General features: G+C 54.8%; 2 protein-coding genes across 5 annotated transcripts in view; one reads left to right on the top strand and one right to left on the bottom strand.

Annotated features, from left to right (window-relative positions):
- CRTC1 (CREB regulated transcription coactivator 1) overlaps positions 1 to 4,013 on the bottom strand; it is a 56,382-nt gene extending 52,369 nt beyond the window's left edge. Inside the window, exon 1 of one of the 2 annotated variants that reach the window (XM_068173849.1) lies at positions 3,809 to 4,013. In XM_068173849.1, the coding sequence (XP_068029950.1) occupies positions 3,809 to 3,985 (177 nt within the window). In that variant the 5' untranslated portion in view covers positions 3,986 to 4,013. The remainder of the gene's footprint in view (positions 1 to 3,808) is intronic. The other variant, XM_068173850.1, reaches the window with a different exon arrangement.
- Positions 1 to 13,337, top strand: part of COPE (COPI coat complex subunit epsilon) — a 200,031-nt gene that overhangs the window by 164,192 nt on the left and 22,502 nt on the right. The gene's annotated exons all lie outside the window — the stretch shown is intronic.

Genomic DNA, 13,337 nt, shown 5'->3' with positions numbered 1-13,337 from the left:
GAGGTGGCACTCGTGGGGACAAGCTGGGGATGGGCACAGGCTGGGCTGGGAGGGCTTTTCCAACCTCAGTGATCCTGGGATGCAGCAGAGAAAGGAATTCATCACACCAGTGGTGAGCACAGGTGAAGCCCAAGCCACTCATTTCTTGGTCTGGAAATGTGCAAACTTTGGGAAAGTTAATGAAGAAAAAAAAACCCTCTAGAGCTTGAAAAATTCACGTTTGTGTTTCAGAGAAACTCACTTTTAAGCTGAGCTGCCAGCTGGAAGCATCAATTTCTGTGCTAGGAGAGCTCAGTCCTGATTTTGATGCATTTCTTTAATATCTCTCAGACATTCAAAACCACTCTTACGTCATCAGGAATTTCTTTTGTATCACATTATTTAATAAAAACCTGCTGAGGACATCAGGAACTGCTGCAGCTCTGTATCATCATCATCATCATCATCATTAGTGCTTCTCATTTTTAAAAGCAGATTAGCATTCCTGATTTAACTAAGCTTTTAAATACTGTTTTGCATATTATCTACATCCAACTCTGAGCTGGGGATGTACAAAGAGACATTTTGATCTCTTCTACAGGAACCAGAAAACCACTGAGTGCCTCATTTTTTTTAAGTACAAATTTTGTGGCAGGGGGATGTGTGTGGGTTTTACACACACTCCATCACAAACTGTGGGGTTCTACTTCATTTCTATTTCAAATAAAAAATCAAATCTGTGCTATTGCAACATACTCCGCTTGACAAAATTAAACTACAACGGGATTTTGTATTAAAATTAGCCAGGTTTAAAATAAAAACACAGACTTTTTACTTCACATGGTTTTCAGGAACGCAAAAAAAGCCACGCAGAACTTTGGATTACACCTAAAAATACACAAGCAAAGGGTGATGAAAATTTGCACAATGTTTCCAAACATCACCATTAACCTGGATTTAATTCCCTAGGTTTGTTCCAGGGCAGGTGGGGCTGGGAGACAGCACCCACTGGCAGCTTTTTGGAGGTTGAGGGGGGTCTTTTTTTTCCAAGGTAAGACTGCAAGGCCCATCAGAGGGAGCTCAAACACAGCTCTGGCTGAAAGCCCTCAAAATTAAGTGACTTTAAGTGAATATTAAAATTTTAAAAAAGCAATCTTGGAAACTTGAGAAGATCTCCAACAAGCACAACCCTTAAAATGCAGGTCACAAATTTAAAATCTTACATTTTTTAGCATTTCAAGAGTCGCATATTGAAGGGCTCAGCAGTATCTGCACGTTAATTTTTTGGTTAATTACAATTTGAAAGGGCAGCAACAACCTTGGATGAGTAAATAGCTGCATCAAAGCATCCCTGGGCTGAGAAATTGAGACAAGCCCTGGTAAACAAGCCCAGAAATCAGTGCAGTCCTGAAATTCCAAACCTCACAGAGGAAAAAAAAAAAAAAAAGGAAAATAGCAGAGCCACAAACAAAAAACAGGAGTCAATGTCACAGAGAAAAAAATACTAAAATACTAACTCCCCCTCTCCTGTCCTCACCCACTTTGTTACTATGGGACTGGCAGAAAGCTCTGGATTATGAACACCAAGGTCCCACTCACAAGACAATTAAGCAGCTCCAGAGCTTCCATCGACCACCCACCTCCGCTCTGCGCAAGGTCTGCGCCTCCCAGCAGAGCTGAAATGCCAAAAATCCACTGTGCCAGCTGAAAAACAGCACTCTGCTGCTCCACGCTACAGGGAAACCCTCTGCAAAACAAAGTTGATTCTTTCTCAAATGATTTTTGTGTTTGTGTTTGGTTTTTTTTTGGTGAGGGTAGTAAAGGAATGGGGTGGATCAGAACTGAAAAATCCCACGTGGATCCATCACAAACAGGTGGAAGATGACCACTGCAGAAAGGAAGTTCAGAATTTCTGCCTCTGCTCTGAGCAGTAACCAACAATAAAGCAGACAAGATGGTAAACATTGCAAAAAGACAATTACTAATAATGAAAAGGCAACAGAAATTTTGGGCTGCTTCCACCAACTGAGTAAGGCGTTTTCAAACTGACAGCAACGTGCTGCTTGCCAAATGAAAATGAGAGCAAACAGCAAAGTTGTGCTTAACCCCTTTTTGCTTTTATGCTGCATTTTAAACCCCGATGAAATCATGGAATTTGAAAGAAAAAGTCTACAAAGGAGACATTTTACTCAGCTCTCTGGTCAGTGTTTCCATCACTTCAGTACCCAGAATGCTCAGAAAAGTTATTCATCTTGGGTTCTTTCCTCAAAACCAGGTTCTTGAGAGTGTGATGGGTTTCCAAGAGCAAAACCTGGGTTAGGAGCGCTCGGATTTGGGAGAAACTGAGATGGGATTAAGGAGAAATGAATCTGGATTCTGACTCCTCCTGCAGAAGGTGAGAGCTCAGTGTGTGAGTTAATTGAAGGACAACCTGTAATTGCAGATTGCAAGAACTCCCTGAGGAACACCCAGCTCTGGAGTGGCAGCAAGGACTGACCACTGAAGGCAAAATCCCAGGATACTGAGCCACACAAGATGATTCCAGTGACTACAAACACCTCCAAATTATCCTCACTCTGGTGCCAACCAGCTCCAGCAGGAACATCCAACATCCAGGTGAGCATGAGCTCCAGCCCCACACCTTCCCAGGCAGGTGCCTTTCCTTTCCATCCAACCAGCAGCACCACCAATTCAAAACAAATATTTACCCTCTCCTGACACAGAGGAATAAAAGGGAACCTTTTCCTGCAAATCCAACCGTGTGTTCTGTTGTTCTTGCAAAGCTTCCGCCGCAAACAGGCTCGTAAATTTTCTTGGAGCAGTTAAAAACAAAACACTGACACGAGCAGGTGAGACAAGAACAGAACAGCCCTGACATCCCTGAATCTGGACCAGGAAAGGCATCTCGTGCCCGGAAAGCGCGTTGGTTATGCCGGGAATTTCTGCTGATGGGCTTTGCAGAGACACCAGCAGCCAAGGGAGGCTTTGGAAGTGCAGCAATTTGCACCTACGACAACCGGAGTGTAACGGGAACAACACCGGCCACGGCGAGCCCGGGGCTCCCGCCCGCGGCTGCTCCGTGCCCGCGCCCGGAGCAGCGGGGGATGCCCCGGGGGGCTCTGAGGGACCCCAGCCCAGGAACCAGGAGCCCACCGCGCACTCCGGTGAAGAAACCGCGACACCTGCTCGGAGGTGCGAGCGAACCGCAGCCCCCGGCCTGTGCCGGGATCGGGAGCCGGGGATCCCTCCGGGCGGGCCTGGAGGAACCGGGATCCCCCTCAGAGCCGGGCCTGTCCCGGGCTGATGCAATTGGGATCTCCCCTCAGACACCGGCACAGCATCCGGGATCCCCTTCCCTCCGAGCCGGGGCCTGTCCCGGTGTGAGGAACCGGGACCCTCCTCAGCCCCCTGGCAGGACACACGGGGGTGCCCCCGCCGCAGCCCCCGCCCCGCCGGGCCCGCTCCGGCCGTGCCGTGATGCCGCTGCCCCGACCCCTCCGGCGGGCGGCACCGGGGCCTCCCCCCGCGGCAGGTGCCGGTCTCCGGAGGATGCTGCGGGCCCGCTGGGCGGCGCGGGCCGGGCCCGGTGCCGCGGAACCGGGGTGTGGGGGGGGGGGGGGGAACGGGGGCCGTGAGGGGGGGGCTGAGGGGGCCTCCCCCCCACACCACACCGCGGGCGCCGCCCGCCCCCGCCAGGGGGCGCTGCCCGCCCCGCCCGCCGCGCGCCGCCGCTGCCCCCGGCCCGAGGGGCTCCGCGGGGGGGGGCGCCGCCCCTCACGCCCCCCCCCCTCCGCCCGCCTCAGCCGGGGGCGGCGGCGCCGAGGCTCACCCGGTGCGCGCGGGTCAGGCTCAGGTCCTTCATGACCTCCTCGAAGGCCGCCGTCTCCTCCGCCTGCTTCTGGTTGTGCAGCGCGATCTTCTCGCTGAATTTCCGCGGGTTGTTCGAGGCCGCCATCTTCCCCCGTCCGCATCCCCCTCCCCGCGGCCGAGGGGGGGCGACGCGCATGCGCCGGCCCAGGGAGGGGGGGCGGCCGCAGGGCGCCTGCGCGGCGGCGGCGGCGGGGCGGGAGGGGGCGGTGAGGGGGCGGAGGCCGCGCATGCGCGGGGCCGGGCGCGCGCGGGAGGGACGGCGCGGGCGGGGGCGCGCGCGCGTGCGCGGGGCCGGGGCTTCCCCGGGGCGGGGGCGCGCGCGGGGCCCGGGCCCGGAGCCGCTCCCGGTCCTGGCCCGACCGGCGGTCCTGGCCCCATCTTCGGTCCTGGCCCCATCCCGGTCCTGGCCCCATCCCGGTCCTGTCCTGATCCCCATTCCTGTCCCGATCCCGGTCCTGTCCCCATCCCGGTCCTGGCCCCATCCCGGTCCTGGCCCCATCCCCATTCCTGTCCTGATCTTCGGTCTTGTCCTGATCCCCATTCCTGTCCCCATCCCGGTCCTGGCCCCATCCCCATTCCTGTCCCCATCCCCATTCCTGTCCCGATCCCGGTCCTGGCCCTGTCCCCATTCCTGTCCCCATCCCGGTCCTGGCCCGATCCCCATTCCTGTCCCCATCCCGGTCCTGTCCCCATCCCGGTCCTGGCCCGATCCCCATTCCTGTCCCCATCCCGGTCCTGTCCCCATCCCGGTCCTGGCCCGATCCCCATTCCTGTCCCGATTCCGGTCCTGGCCCCATCCCCATTCTCGTCCCCATCCCCATTCCTGTCCCGATCCCCATTCCTGTCCCCATCCCCATTCCTGTCCCGATCCCCATTCCTGTCCCCATCCCCATTCCTGTCCCGATCCCCATTCCTGTCCCCATCCCCATTCCTGTCCCGATCCCCATTCCTGTCCTGATCCCCATTCCTGTCCCGATCCCCATTCCTGTCCTGATCCCCATTCCTGTCCCGATCCCCATTCCTGTCCTGATCCCCATTCCTGTCCCGATCCCATTCCTGTCCTGATCCCCATTCCTGTCCCGATCCCGGTCCTGTCCCGATCCCGGTTCTGTCCCGATCCCCATTCCTGTCCCCGATCCCCATTCCTGTCCCGATCCCCATTCCTGTCCCCATCCCCATTCCTGTCCCCGATCCCCATTCCTGTCCCGATCCCCATTCCTGTCCCCGATCCCCGTCCCTGCCCCCTGTTCTTGTGTCTGTCCTAATCCCGATCCCGGACCGTGTCCCTGTCCCGTTCCCTGTCCCCGTCCCTGTCCCCATCACCTGTCACAGTCCCGGGTGCCCATTCCTGTCCCGGTCCCCATCCCAGTCTGTCCCAGTCGCGGTCCCCATCCCAGTCCCTGTCTGTCCGCATCCCTGCCCCTCTCTCTGTCCCTGTTCCCTCCCTGTCCCTCTGTCCCTGTCCCGGTCCCTCCGTGGTGGCTGCTCGGTCTCCCGCTGGAAAATCGAATTTAGTGATGCTCCCACTTCACTGAAATGAGGGAAACCCAGGAGGTGCCCGACTTGGTTTATCAGGATTTCATGCAAAAACCACCTGGAACTGAAAAAAAAAAAAAAAAAAAAAAAAAAAAAAAAAACAACCAAAAACAAACCAAAACCAAAACCACCCTGAGCTCCCCTTCACGCTTTGATTTCTTTCTTTTTAATACCTTCAGCCTGAAAATCGGGCTGTGACTGGCAGGTGACCGCCTGCCCTAAGGGAGGGACGGAGCAGAGCTCGGGTTTGCTCCGGGGTGTGAACCAGAGCTGGCTCCCAGGAGCCAGCCAGGAATAATTAACAATTCTCCCAGATAACGAGCAGGGTTTGGGAGCGGGGTTCTGCCTTGTCACTGACACGGGAGCTTCAAACACAAAAGCTTTAATCGCATCCTCGGGGGTCTTCCTGTGGAGTTGTCACCTCCTGTTGCCACCTGGCTGTCTCCTGTCGCCTGCTGTGTCACACGGGTCCCCGCGCCCTTTGTGGTGCCAGGGTCGGTGCCAATCCGCAGCCTCGGGCAGAGGGGGATCAGGAGCATGAAAAATGTAAAGAGAAAAGTTGAGCCTGAGGACTAATTAACATGAGAAGAGAGAGAACCGATTAACCGGCGGAAGGTAGAGCATTCATTAATAAAGAATCCGGTGACTTGTAGCCAAGGAACTGCGATTTCTTTGTTCGCTAAAACGACTCGCAGTGTGGAGGTTTGGAACTCCTCGGGCTTGATTTGTGGAAAACTTCTGCAGCAAAACCTGTGCGGAATAAACTCCTTCCTAAACGGGTCGCCGTGTTTAGAAAGTCCCCAAGGTGTCCCCAGTGTGGTCCCCACCCCGGACCGGTCACTTCACCACTTATTTCTCAGCATTTCCCACCCAGGTCCCACAATTCCCCCGCTGATGGATGGCTCAGTCCTCATTCCAGGCTCAGGCTTAGCCACAAAGTCACGTCCTGCCCTAAATCCTGGCTGCCAACTTGCACTTAACAATTCCAACACGAGCTGAGATACCATCTCGGGAAGCTCATGCAGACCTGGCAGGACCAGCCCTCCCTCCCTCCCTCCTGGCAGATGTTGCTCCGAGCCCTTCCTTGCCTTTCCCACCAGGAATAAACACCATTTTCCCTAAAATCCCCTCTGGCTGTGCACACGAACAAGCACATGACCTGCAAAATTGGCCTGTCATGCTAAAAGCACATCAATCACCGAGATTTACCGGGGAGATACTGATTATCCACATTGTTTTCACTCGAGGAGTGGGACAATGATAAATAATTGCTGCGGCTGTCCTGGGTTTCATCCCGAAGGTGGTGATATCAACCATCTCCAGCCCCAGCTGCCACTCTGCCTCTGCTCCAGCGCTGCAAGATGAAGTGCCTGAGATGGAGCTTGATAAATTCTCCCCTTTTGGATCTCCCGAGATGGGATCTCCACTCCTGCTCCCTGGGAAGGAATGCAGATGGCCAGGGAGGCAAGGGGAGGGGGCTGCAGCTTCCTCCCCTAAAAACCTCCCTTAATTCTCATTGTTTCCCTGTGCAGCTTTATCAGATCAAATTCCAGCGTGAACCTGGAGCCCGCTTCCCGAAATCCCCACGTTTTACCCGAGTTTGCAGCACAAACTTCTCTAATGTGGGGCTGCTGGAACATCTCAGGCACTCGGAGCCCCAGGTTTTGGGGTGGCTCTGGGTGCTGCTGCCCCTGCAGGTCGGGGTGAGGGCAGGGAGAGGCTCCGGGGGGTGCCAGGTTTCCTCCTGTCCCCGGGGAATTGTGCCATTCCTTGGACAGGGCCATGAGCTCGCGCCCCGAGGGTCATTTCTGCCTCACCTCCAGCACATCTGGGACAAAATCCAGCTTCGTTCCATCTCTGAGCCCCATCTCACCTGAACGGCTCCGTCCCACCTGAACTGAGCTGCGCCCTCTCCCCTGAACTGAGCTGCCCCTTCTCCCCAGAACTGCTCCATCTCCCCTGAACTGAGCTATCCCCTCTCCCCTGAACTGAGCTGCCCCTTCTCCCCAGAACTGCTCCATCTCCCCTGAACTGAGCTATCCCCTCTCCCCTGAACTGAGCTGCCCCTTCTCCCCAGAATTGTTCCATCTCCCCTGAACTGAGCTGCCCCCTCTCCCCTGAACTGAGCTGCCCCTTCTCCCCAGAATTGTTCCATCTCCCCTGAACTGAGCTGTCCCTTCTCCCCAGAACTGCTCCATCTCCCCATCTCCCCTGAACTGAGTTGCCCTTTCTCCCCAGAACTGTTCCATCTCACCTGAACTGAACTGTCCCCTCTCCCCTGAACTGCCCAGTCTCCCCTGAACTGAGCTGCCCCACCTCACCTGAATGGCTCCATCTCACTGGAACTGTCCCCTCTCCCCAGAACTGCCCCCTCTCCCCAGAACTGTTCAATCTCCCCAGAACTGTCCCCTCTCCCCAGAACTGTTCCATCTCCCCAGAACTGCCCCCTCTCCCCAGAACTGCCCCCTCTCCCCAGAACTGTTCCATCTCCCCAGAACTGTTCCATCTCCCCAGAATTGTTCCATCTCCCCAGAACTGTTCCATCTCCCCTGAACTGCCCAGTCTCCCCAGAATTGCCCCTCTCCCCTGAACTGAGCTGCCTCCTCTCTCCAGAGCTGCCCCCTCTCCCCAGACATCCTCCCCGGGGCGGCTCCGGCTCCTTCCAGCAGTGTTTGGGAAGAGATTTTGGTAACCCAGACTCCGGGGCAAACAGAGAACCCCCGGGGCCGGGGCTGCTGCGGCCACAGCTGCCAGAAATCCTCGCGAGCGACCTGCGGCAGGTGCGCTGCAGGGAGGAGCTGCAGGGAGGAGCTGCAGGGAGGAGCTGCTCCTCGCTTTCCTCGCTGGCTTTCATCCTCCAGAAGCCCCTGCAGACAAAATCCAGCTCCTTCCTTCCTCGGAGCTTTCCCAGGAAGGTGTGAGGTGAGGGGCTCACACAGCACCAGGGCAGCGCTGAGGTTGTGCTGTGATCCTCGAATGAGCTCGCGGTTCTTTTTTTTTTGTGTTTTTTTTGGGGTTTTTTTTTTGGGTGTTTTTTTTTTTTTTTTTTTTTTGGTTTTTTTTTGCCTGCAGACACGAAGATTTTGATCTTTCACACTTCCTACTTAATGTTCCTGTTGACATTCCCATTATCCTCGGAGAAGAATATCCTCAGAGTCCCCAGTTATTTCGAACCGGGCTCCAAACCGTGCTTGGAGTAGGAAAACATTCTCTTGTTTCACTTGGAACTGGTGAAAATTCCTTTAATTTGAGATGTCCTTGTTTCCAGAGGGCAAATAAAAGCACCTGAACCACTCTCCCCTCCAAGAGCCCAGCAAATCCACTCCCACAGAAGGTTGGCTCGGCTCCCTGCGCCAATATTCCCTTGTCACCCTTCCAGCTCCGCTCCTTTACCATTCCCTGTAAATTCTAAAATTACAGAAAAGCCAAGCAAACACCGACTGCTGAGAGAAATTAATTCCCATTTCCACACCTCGGATCCTTTTGCTGCTCGGGGAGGTTTTGGCAGCCACGCCGAGGGTTCTGTTCCCGGTCCCTTTTCCCAGAATCGGGGCTTGGCTTTGTTCCACACGGGATGCAGGGATCGTTCCCGGGATGGAGGGAGCATTCCCGGGATGCAGGGATCGTTCCCGGGATGGAGGGAGCATTCCTGGGATGCAGGGATCGTTCCCAGGATGGAGGGAGCATTCCTGGGATGCAGGGATCGTTCCCGGGATGCAAGGAGCACTCCCGGGATGCAGAGAGCATTCCTAGGATGTAGAGAGCATTTGCAGGGATCGTTCCTGGGATGCAAGGATCACTCCCGGGATGCAGGGATCGTTCCCGGGATGCAGGGATCGTTCCCGGGATGCAGGGATTGTTCCCGGGATGCAGGGATTGTTCTCGGGATGGAGGGAGCATTCCTGGGATGCAGGGATTGTTCCCGGGATGCAGGGATCGTTCCCGGGATGCAGGGAGCACTCCCGGGATGCAGAGGTCATTCCTAGGATGTAGAGAGCATTTGCAGGGATCGTTCCTGGGATGCAAGGATCACTCCCGGGATGCAGGGATCGTTCCCGGGATGCAGGGAGCACTCCCGGGATGCAGGGAGTGTTCCCAGGATGCAGAGATCATTCCTGGGAAGCAGGGATCGTTCCCAGGATGGAGGGAGCATTCCCAGGATGCAGGGATCATTCCTGGGATGCAGGGATCGTTCCCAGGATGGAGGGAGCATTCCCAGAATGCAGGGATCATTCCTGGGATGCAAGGAGTGTTCCCTGGATGAAGAGATCATTCCCAGGATGCAGGGAGCATTCCCAGGATGCAGGGAGCATTCCTGGCATGCAGGGATCATTCCTGGGATGCAGGGAGCATTCCCGGGATGCAGGGATCATTTCCAGGGATGCTGAGGTGATGTGGGGAGCTGGGAAAGCAGCAGCCACTCCGAGCCTTCCCAAAGGCAGAGAATTCCATGTGGGAATTGCCAGAGACTCGGTGAGGAGGCACCTGACACTCCAGGGAGAGAAGGAGCCACAGGAGGGATGGAAAGACAATTTCCAAATGATGGAGGGACAGGGCACAGGGAATGGCTTCCCACTGCCACGGGGCAGGGTTGGGTGGGATTTTGGGAAGCAATTCCTCCCTGGGAGGGGCTGGGATGGAATTCCCAGAGCAGCTGTGGTCAGCCCTGGATCCCTGGCAGTGCCCAAGGCCAGGCTGGACGTGTCCCTGTCACGGCAGGGTGACCTTTACGGTCCCTTCCATCCCAACCCATTCCAGGCTCCTGGAAGCCAGCTCTGGTTCACACCCCGGAGAAAACCCGAGCTCTGCTCCGTCCCTCCCTTAGGGCAGGCGGTCACCTGCCAGTCACAGCCCGATTTTCAGGCTGAAGGTATTAAAAAGAAAGAAATCAAAGCGTGAAGGGGAGCTCAGGGTGTTTGTGGTGTTTTGTTTTTTGGGTTTTTTTTTTTTGGTTTTTTTTTTTGTTTTGTTTTGTTTTTTTTGCAGTTACAGGTGTTTTTTGCATGAAATCCTGATAAACCAAGTCGGGCACCTCCTGGGTTTCCCTCATTTCAGTGAAGTGGGAGCATCACTAAAGCCGATTTTCCAGCGGGAGACCGAGCAGCCACCACGGAATTCCTGCTTTTGTGGCTCCTGGGAGCTGCTCCCCCGGCCCGGGGACATCTCCCCCTGTCCCAGGCTGCTCCAAGCCCCACCCAACCTTTGGGCACTGCCAGGGATGGAGCAGCCACAGCTGCTCTGGGAATTCCATTCCAGGGCCTCCTCGCCCTCCCAGAGAAAGATTTCTTCCCAAAATCCCGTCTGAACCCCCCTGCCAGGTCCCCCTGACCCCCTGGGAGCTGCAGCACGCAGGGCGGACACACGGAGGGCACCTCTGCCCATCCAGGGGTCAATCCTGCCCCTTTTCCATGGGGAAAACTGGGAACTGTGGGATTTTCTCCCTGAGAAACCCCGAGCCCAGGGTTTTTGGCAGCCTCCCCTCACGTGCAAACCCCAAATCCTGCAAAAAGGAGCAGCCCAGGCACGTTACCTGCACCCCAGGGCAAACTCCTGCCTTGCAAAGCTGGGTGAAATTCAAACATTCCTGCGAAATGCAGCTGGAAAGCAGCTCCTGGAGGCGCTGAGTGCCAGCATTGATCCTGCCAGAGACTCACTCTGCATCCTCAGGAGGATCAAACACGACCCCAGGCCACAGCAGAAGGGGGATAAAAAGAACTTTAAAAGAACTTTGCATTTCAAGCTAAATAATTGCCAGCTCTGTGGGCAGGCCCAGATTAGCAGCCTGGTTACAAACATCACTTAGCCACATGGAAAATAACTTTTAGTGCAGTTTGCAAAGCGCTGGGACCCGGATGATCAAAAAAAAAAAAAAAAAGAAAAGAAAAAGAAAAAAAGATTAAATATATTAAAGGATCCTTTCTGCTTTAGGTGCTCCTGATGTGGTGCGAGCCCAGTGACTTCAAAGGCCTCGCTCCAGCTGGGCTGAGGGGCAGCCAGCAGCAGGCTGGGCTGGTGGCCTGCACAAACAACACCCCATCCCCCCCCAAAAAAAAAAAAAAAAAAAAAGAGATTTTCATTTCTTAAGAAGCCATATAAACCAGCTCGAGCTAATTACAGGGGCCTGGGTGTGAAAGAGCAACTGCAAAGCCTCAGGGATCTGGCCAAGAAGCTTTGATTTCTCTCTCCAGCTTGTAAAGCCTCCTGAAAACTTTGGTCCCAGCAGCTTTTCTGCTTTCAGAGGATCCCAGAGTGGTGTGGCTTGGATAAAGATCATCTGGGGGGGCACCTTCCCCTACCCCAGGTTGCTCCAACCCCCTCCAACCTGGCCTTGGACACTCCAGGGGTGGGAACTGTCCCCCTCCTCTTCCTCCCCACCCTTTTCCTGAAGCTCTGGGGCTGATTTCGGGTGGCACAGCTCAACCAGCAGCTGTTTCCCTGCAGAAAAGCCCATTTTGTGTTCATTTTCTGGAATCCTCGGGGTTGGAGCAGTCAGAAACCTACCTGCCCCATAAAATAAAAGCTGGGACTTCTCCCTGGAGCTGAGTGATCAAACAGAGAAGTGCCAAAAAAGAAGAAGTGCCTGCTCCTGGAGCTCAGCGAGGAGCTGGGAAGGAGAAACAAAAGTTCTGCAGGCCGTGGGATGCTGCTGTGCCCACTCCCCATGAACAGGCAGAGCTGTCTCTGCACAGAACACCTCGGGGGGAGATGGCTGGGGGATATTTCTGTGCTCCCAGGTGGAGTCCAGGAGAGCTGAGCCCTCCTTGGCAGGCCAGGGCAGGCAGCCCTGCTCCCTCCCTCTCCTGACGTGCCAACACCCCCAGCCTGTGAATTTCTCCAGCCACATCCACTTTTCCTGCTCCTTCAGCCACGAGTGATGAAATCCCATTCATTTGTGCGAGCAACTGGAAGATTTATTGTAAATAAAGTTCTGCACATTACACAACTGGCTAAAAATCATAATTAGAGCTGCACTGGGGAACATGTTTTATTTATCCTGACAGTAGTCTGGCTCCAATAATCCTGCCGTGATAAATGTCCCGAAAGTTTGTGGAGTTTCAGCAGCTCCAGCCCTTATCACAGCCCTGGAAGTGGGAATTTCTGCCTGGGTTTGATGTGGCTCCCACAGCAGCACTCCAAACCAGCACCAGGCTAACTGGGAGCTGCTGGGAGTGTCTTGGTTCTGTCTGAATCAAAGACACTGAAATATTTCCACTGCTGCTAAAAATCTTCCAGGGCTGCAGGCACGTCTGTGTGAATTATCCGGGTTCTGGGCTAGGGGGAAGTGACAGTGGGATTGGGAGCAGGCAGACCCTCTGGAGAAGGGTCAGTGACACCATTAATGGGATGCAGACATTCCCAATCCCTCGCTGCTCTCCGCCCTGCCAAGACTCCCAGGGCTGCCTTTATCGTTTTAAGCACAATTTCAGGCCCATAAAACATCAGAGGAGACAGGAATTATTATCCCAGGCCTGACAGGAGCCTCTGGAGGGACACACGGGCTCTGTGCTAACGATGCTCCGGCTTCTCCTGCTCCCCATCTGCTCAGGGGCATTTCCAAATTTACCCAATTCACCCCCAGGGCTTTTATGGCTGCTCCGAGACCCACAAAGGACTCTGAGGGCAGTCAAACATTTATCTGGCTTGGCTCATTCCTCAGGAAAAGAGGAGCCCAATCCACCTCCTTTCCATGTGGGGCATCCTGGGAAATGTTTCCACACAATCCCATCCGTATTTATGGGAAAACCCTCCTGAATCCATCAGTTATTGAATGCACCAAAAGCACCAAACCCATTTATTGTCAGAATATCAGAGAGGTTGTGCCCAGCCCAGAGCCACAACTCCATCCCCTGCACAGGGGTCAAGCAAAATTTATGATCCAAAATATTTATGGTCCACAAATATTTGAGTCTCTGCTAAATTTAGAGCGGCCAGAAGACTTCCAGCTCTTTTGA

Source organism: Anomalospiza imberbis, chromosome 27 (assembly GCF_031753505.1).
Source record: "Anomalospiza imberbis isolate Cuckoo-Finch-1a 21T00152 chromosome 27, ASM3175350v1, whole genome shotgun sequence".
NCBI classification, from domain to species: domain Eukaryota; kingdom Metazoa; phylum Chordata; class Aves; order Passeriformes; family Viduidae; genus Anomalospiza; species Anomalospiza imberbis.
This window is presented reverse-complemented; position numbering and strand designations above follow the sequence as displayed.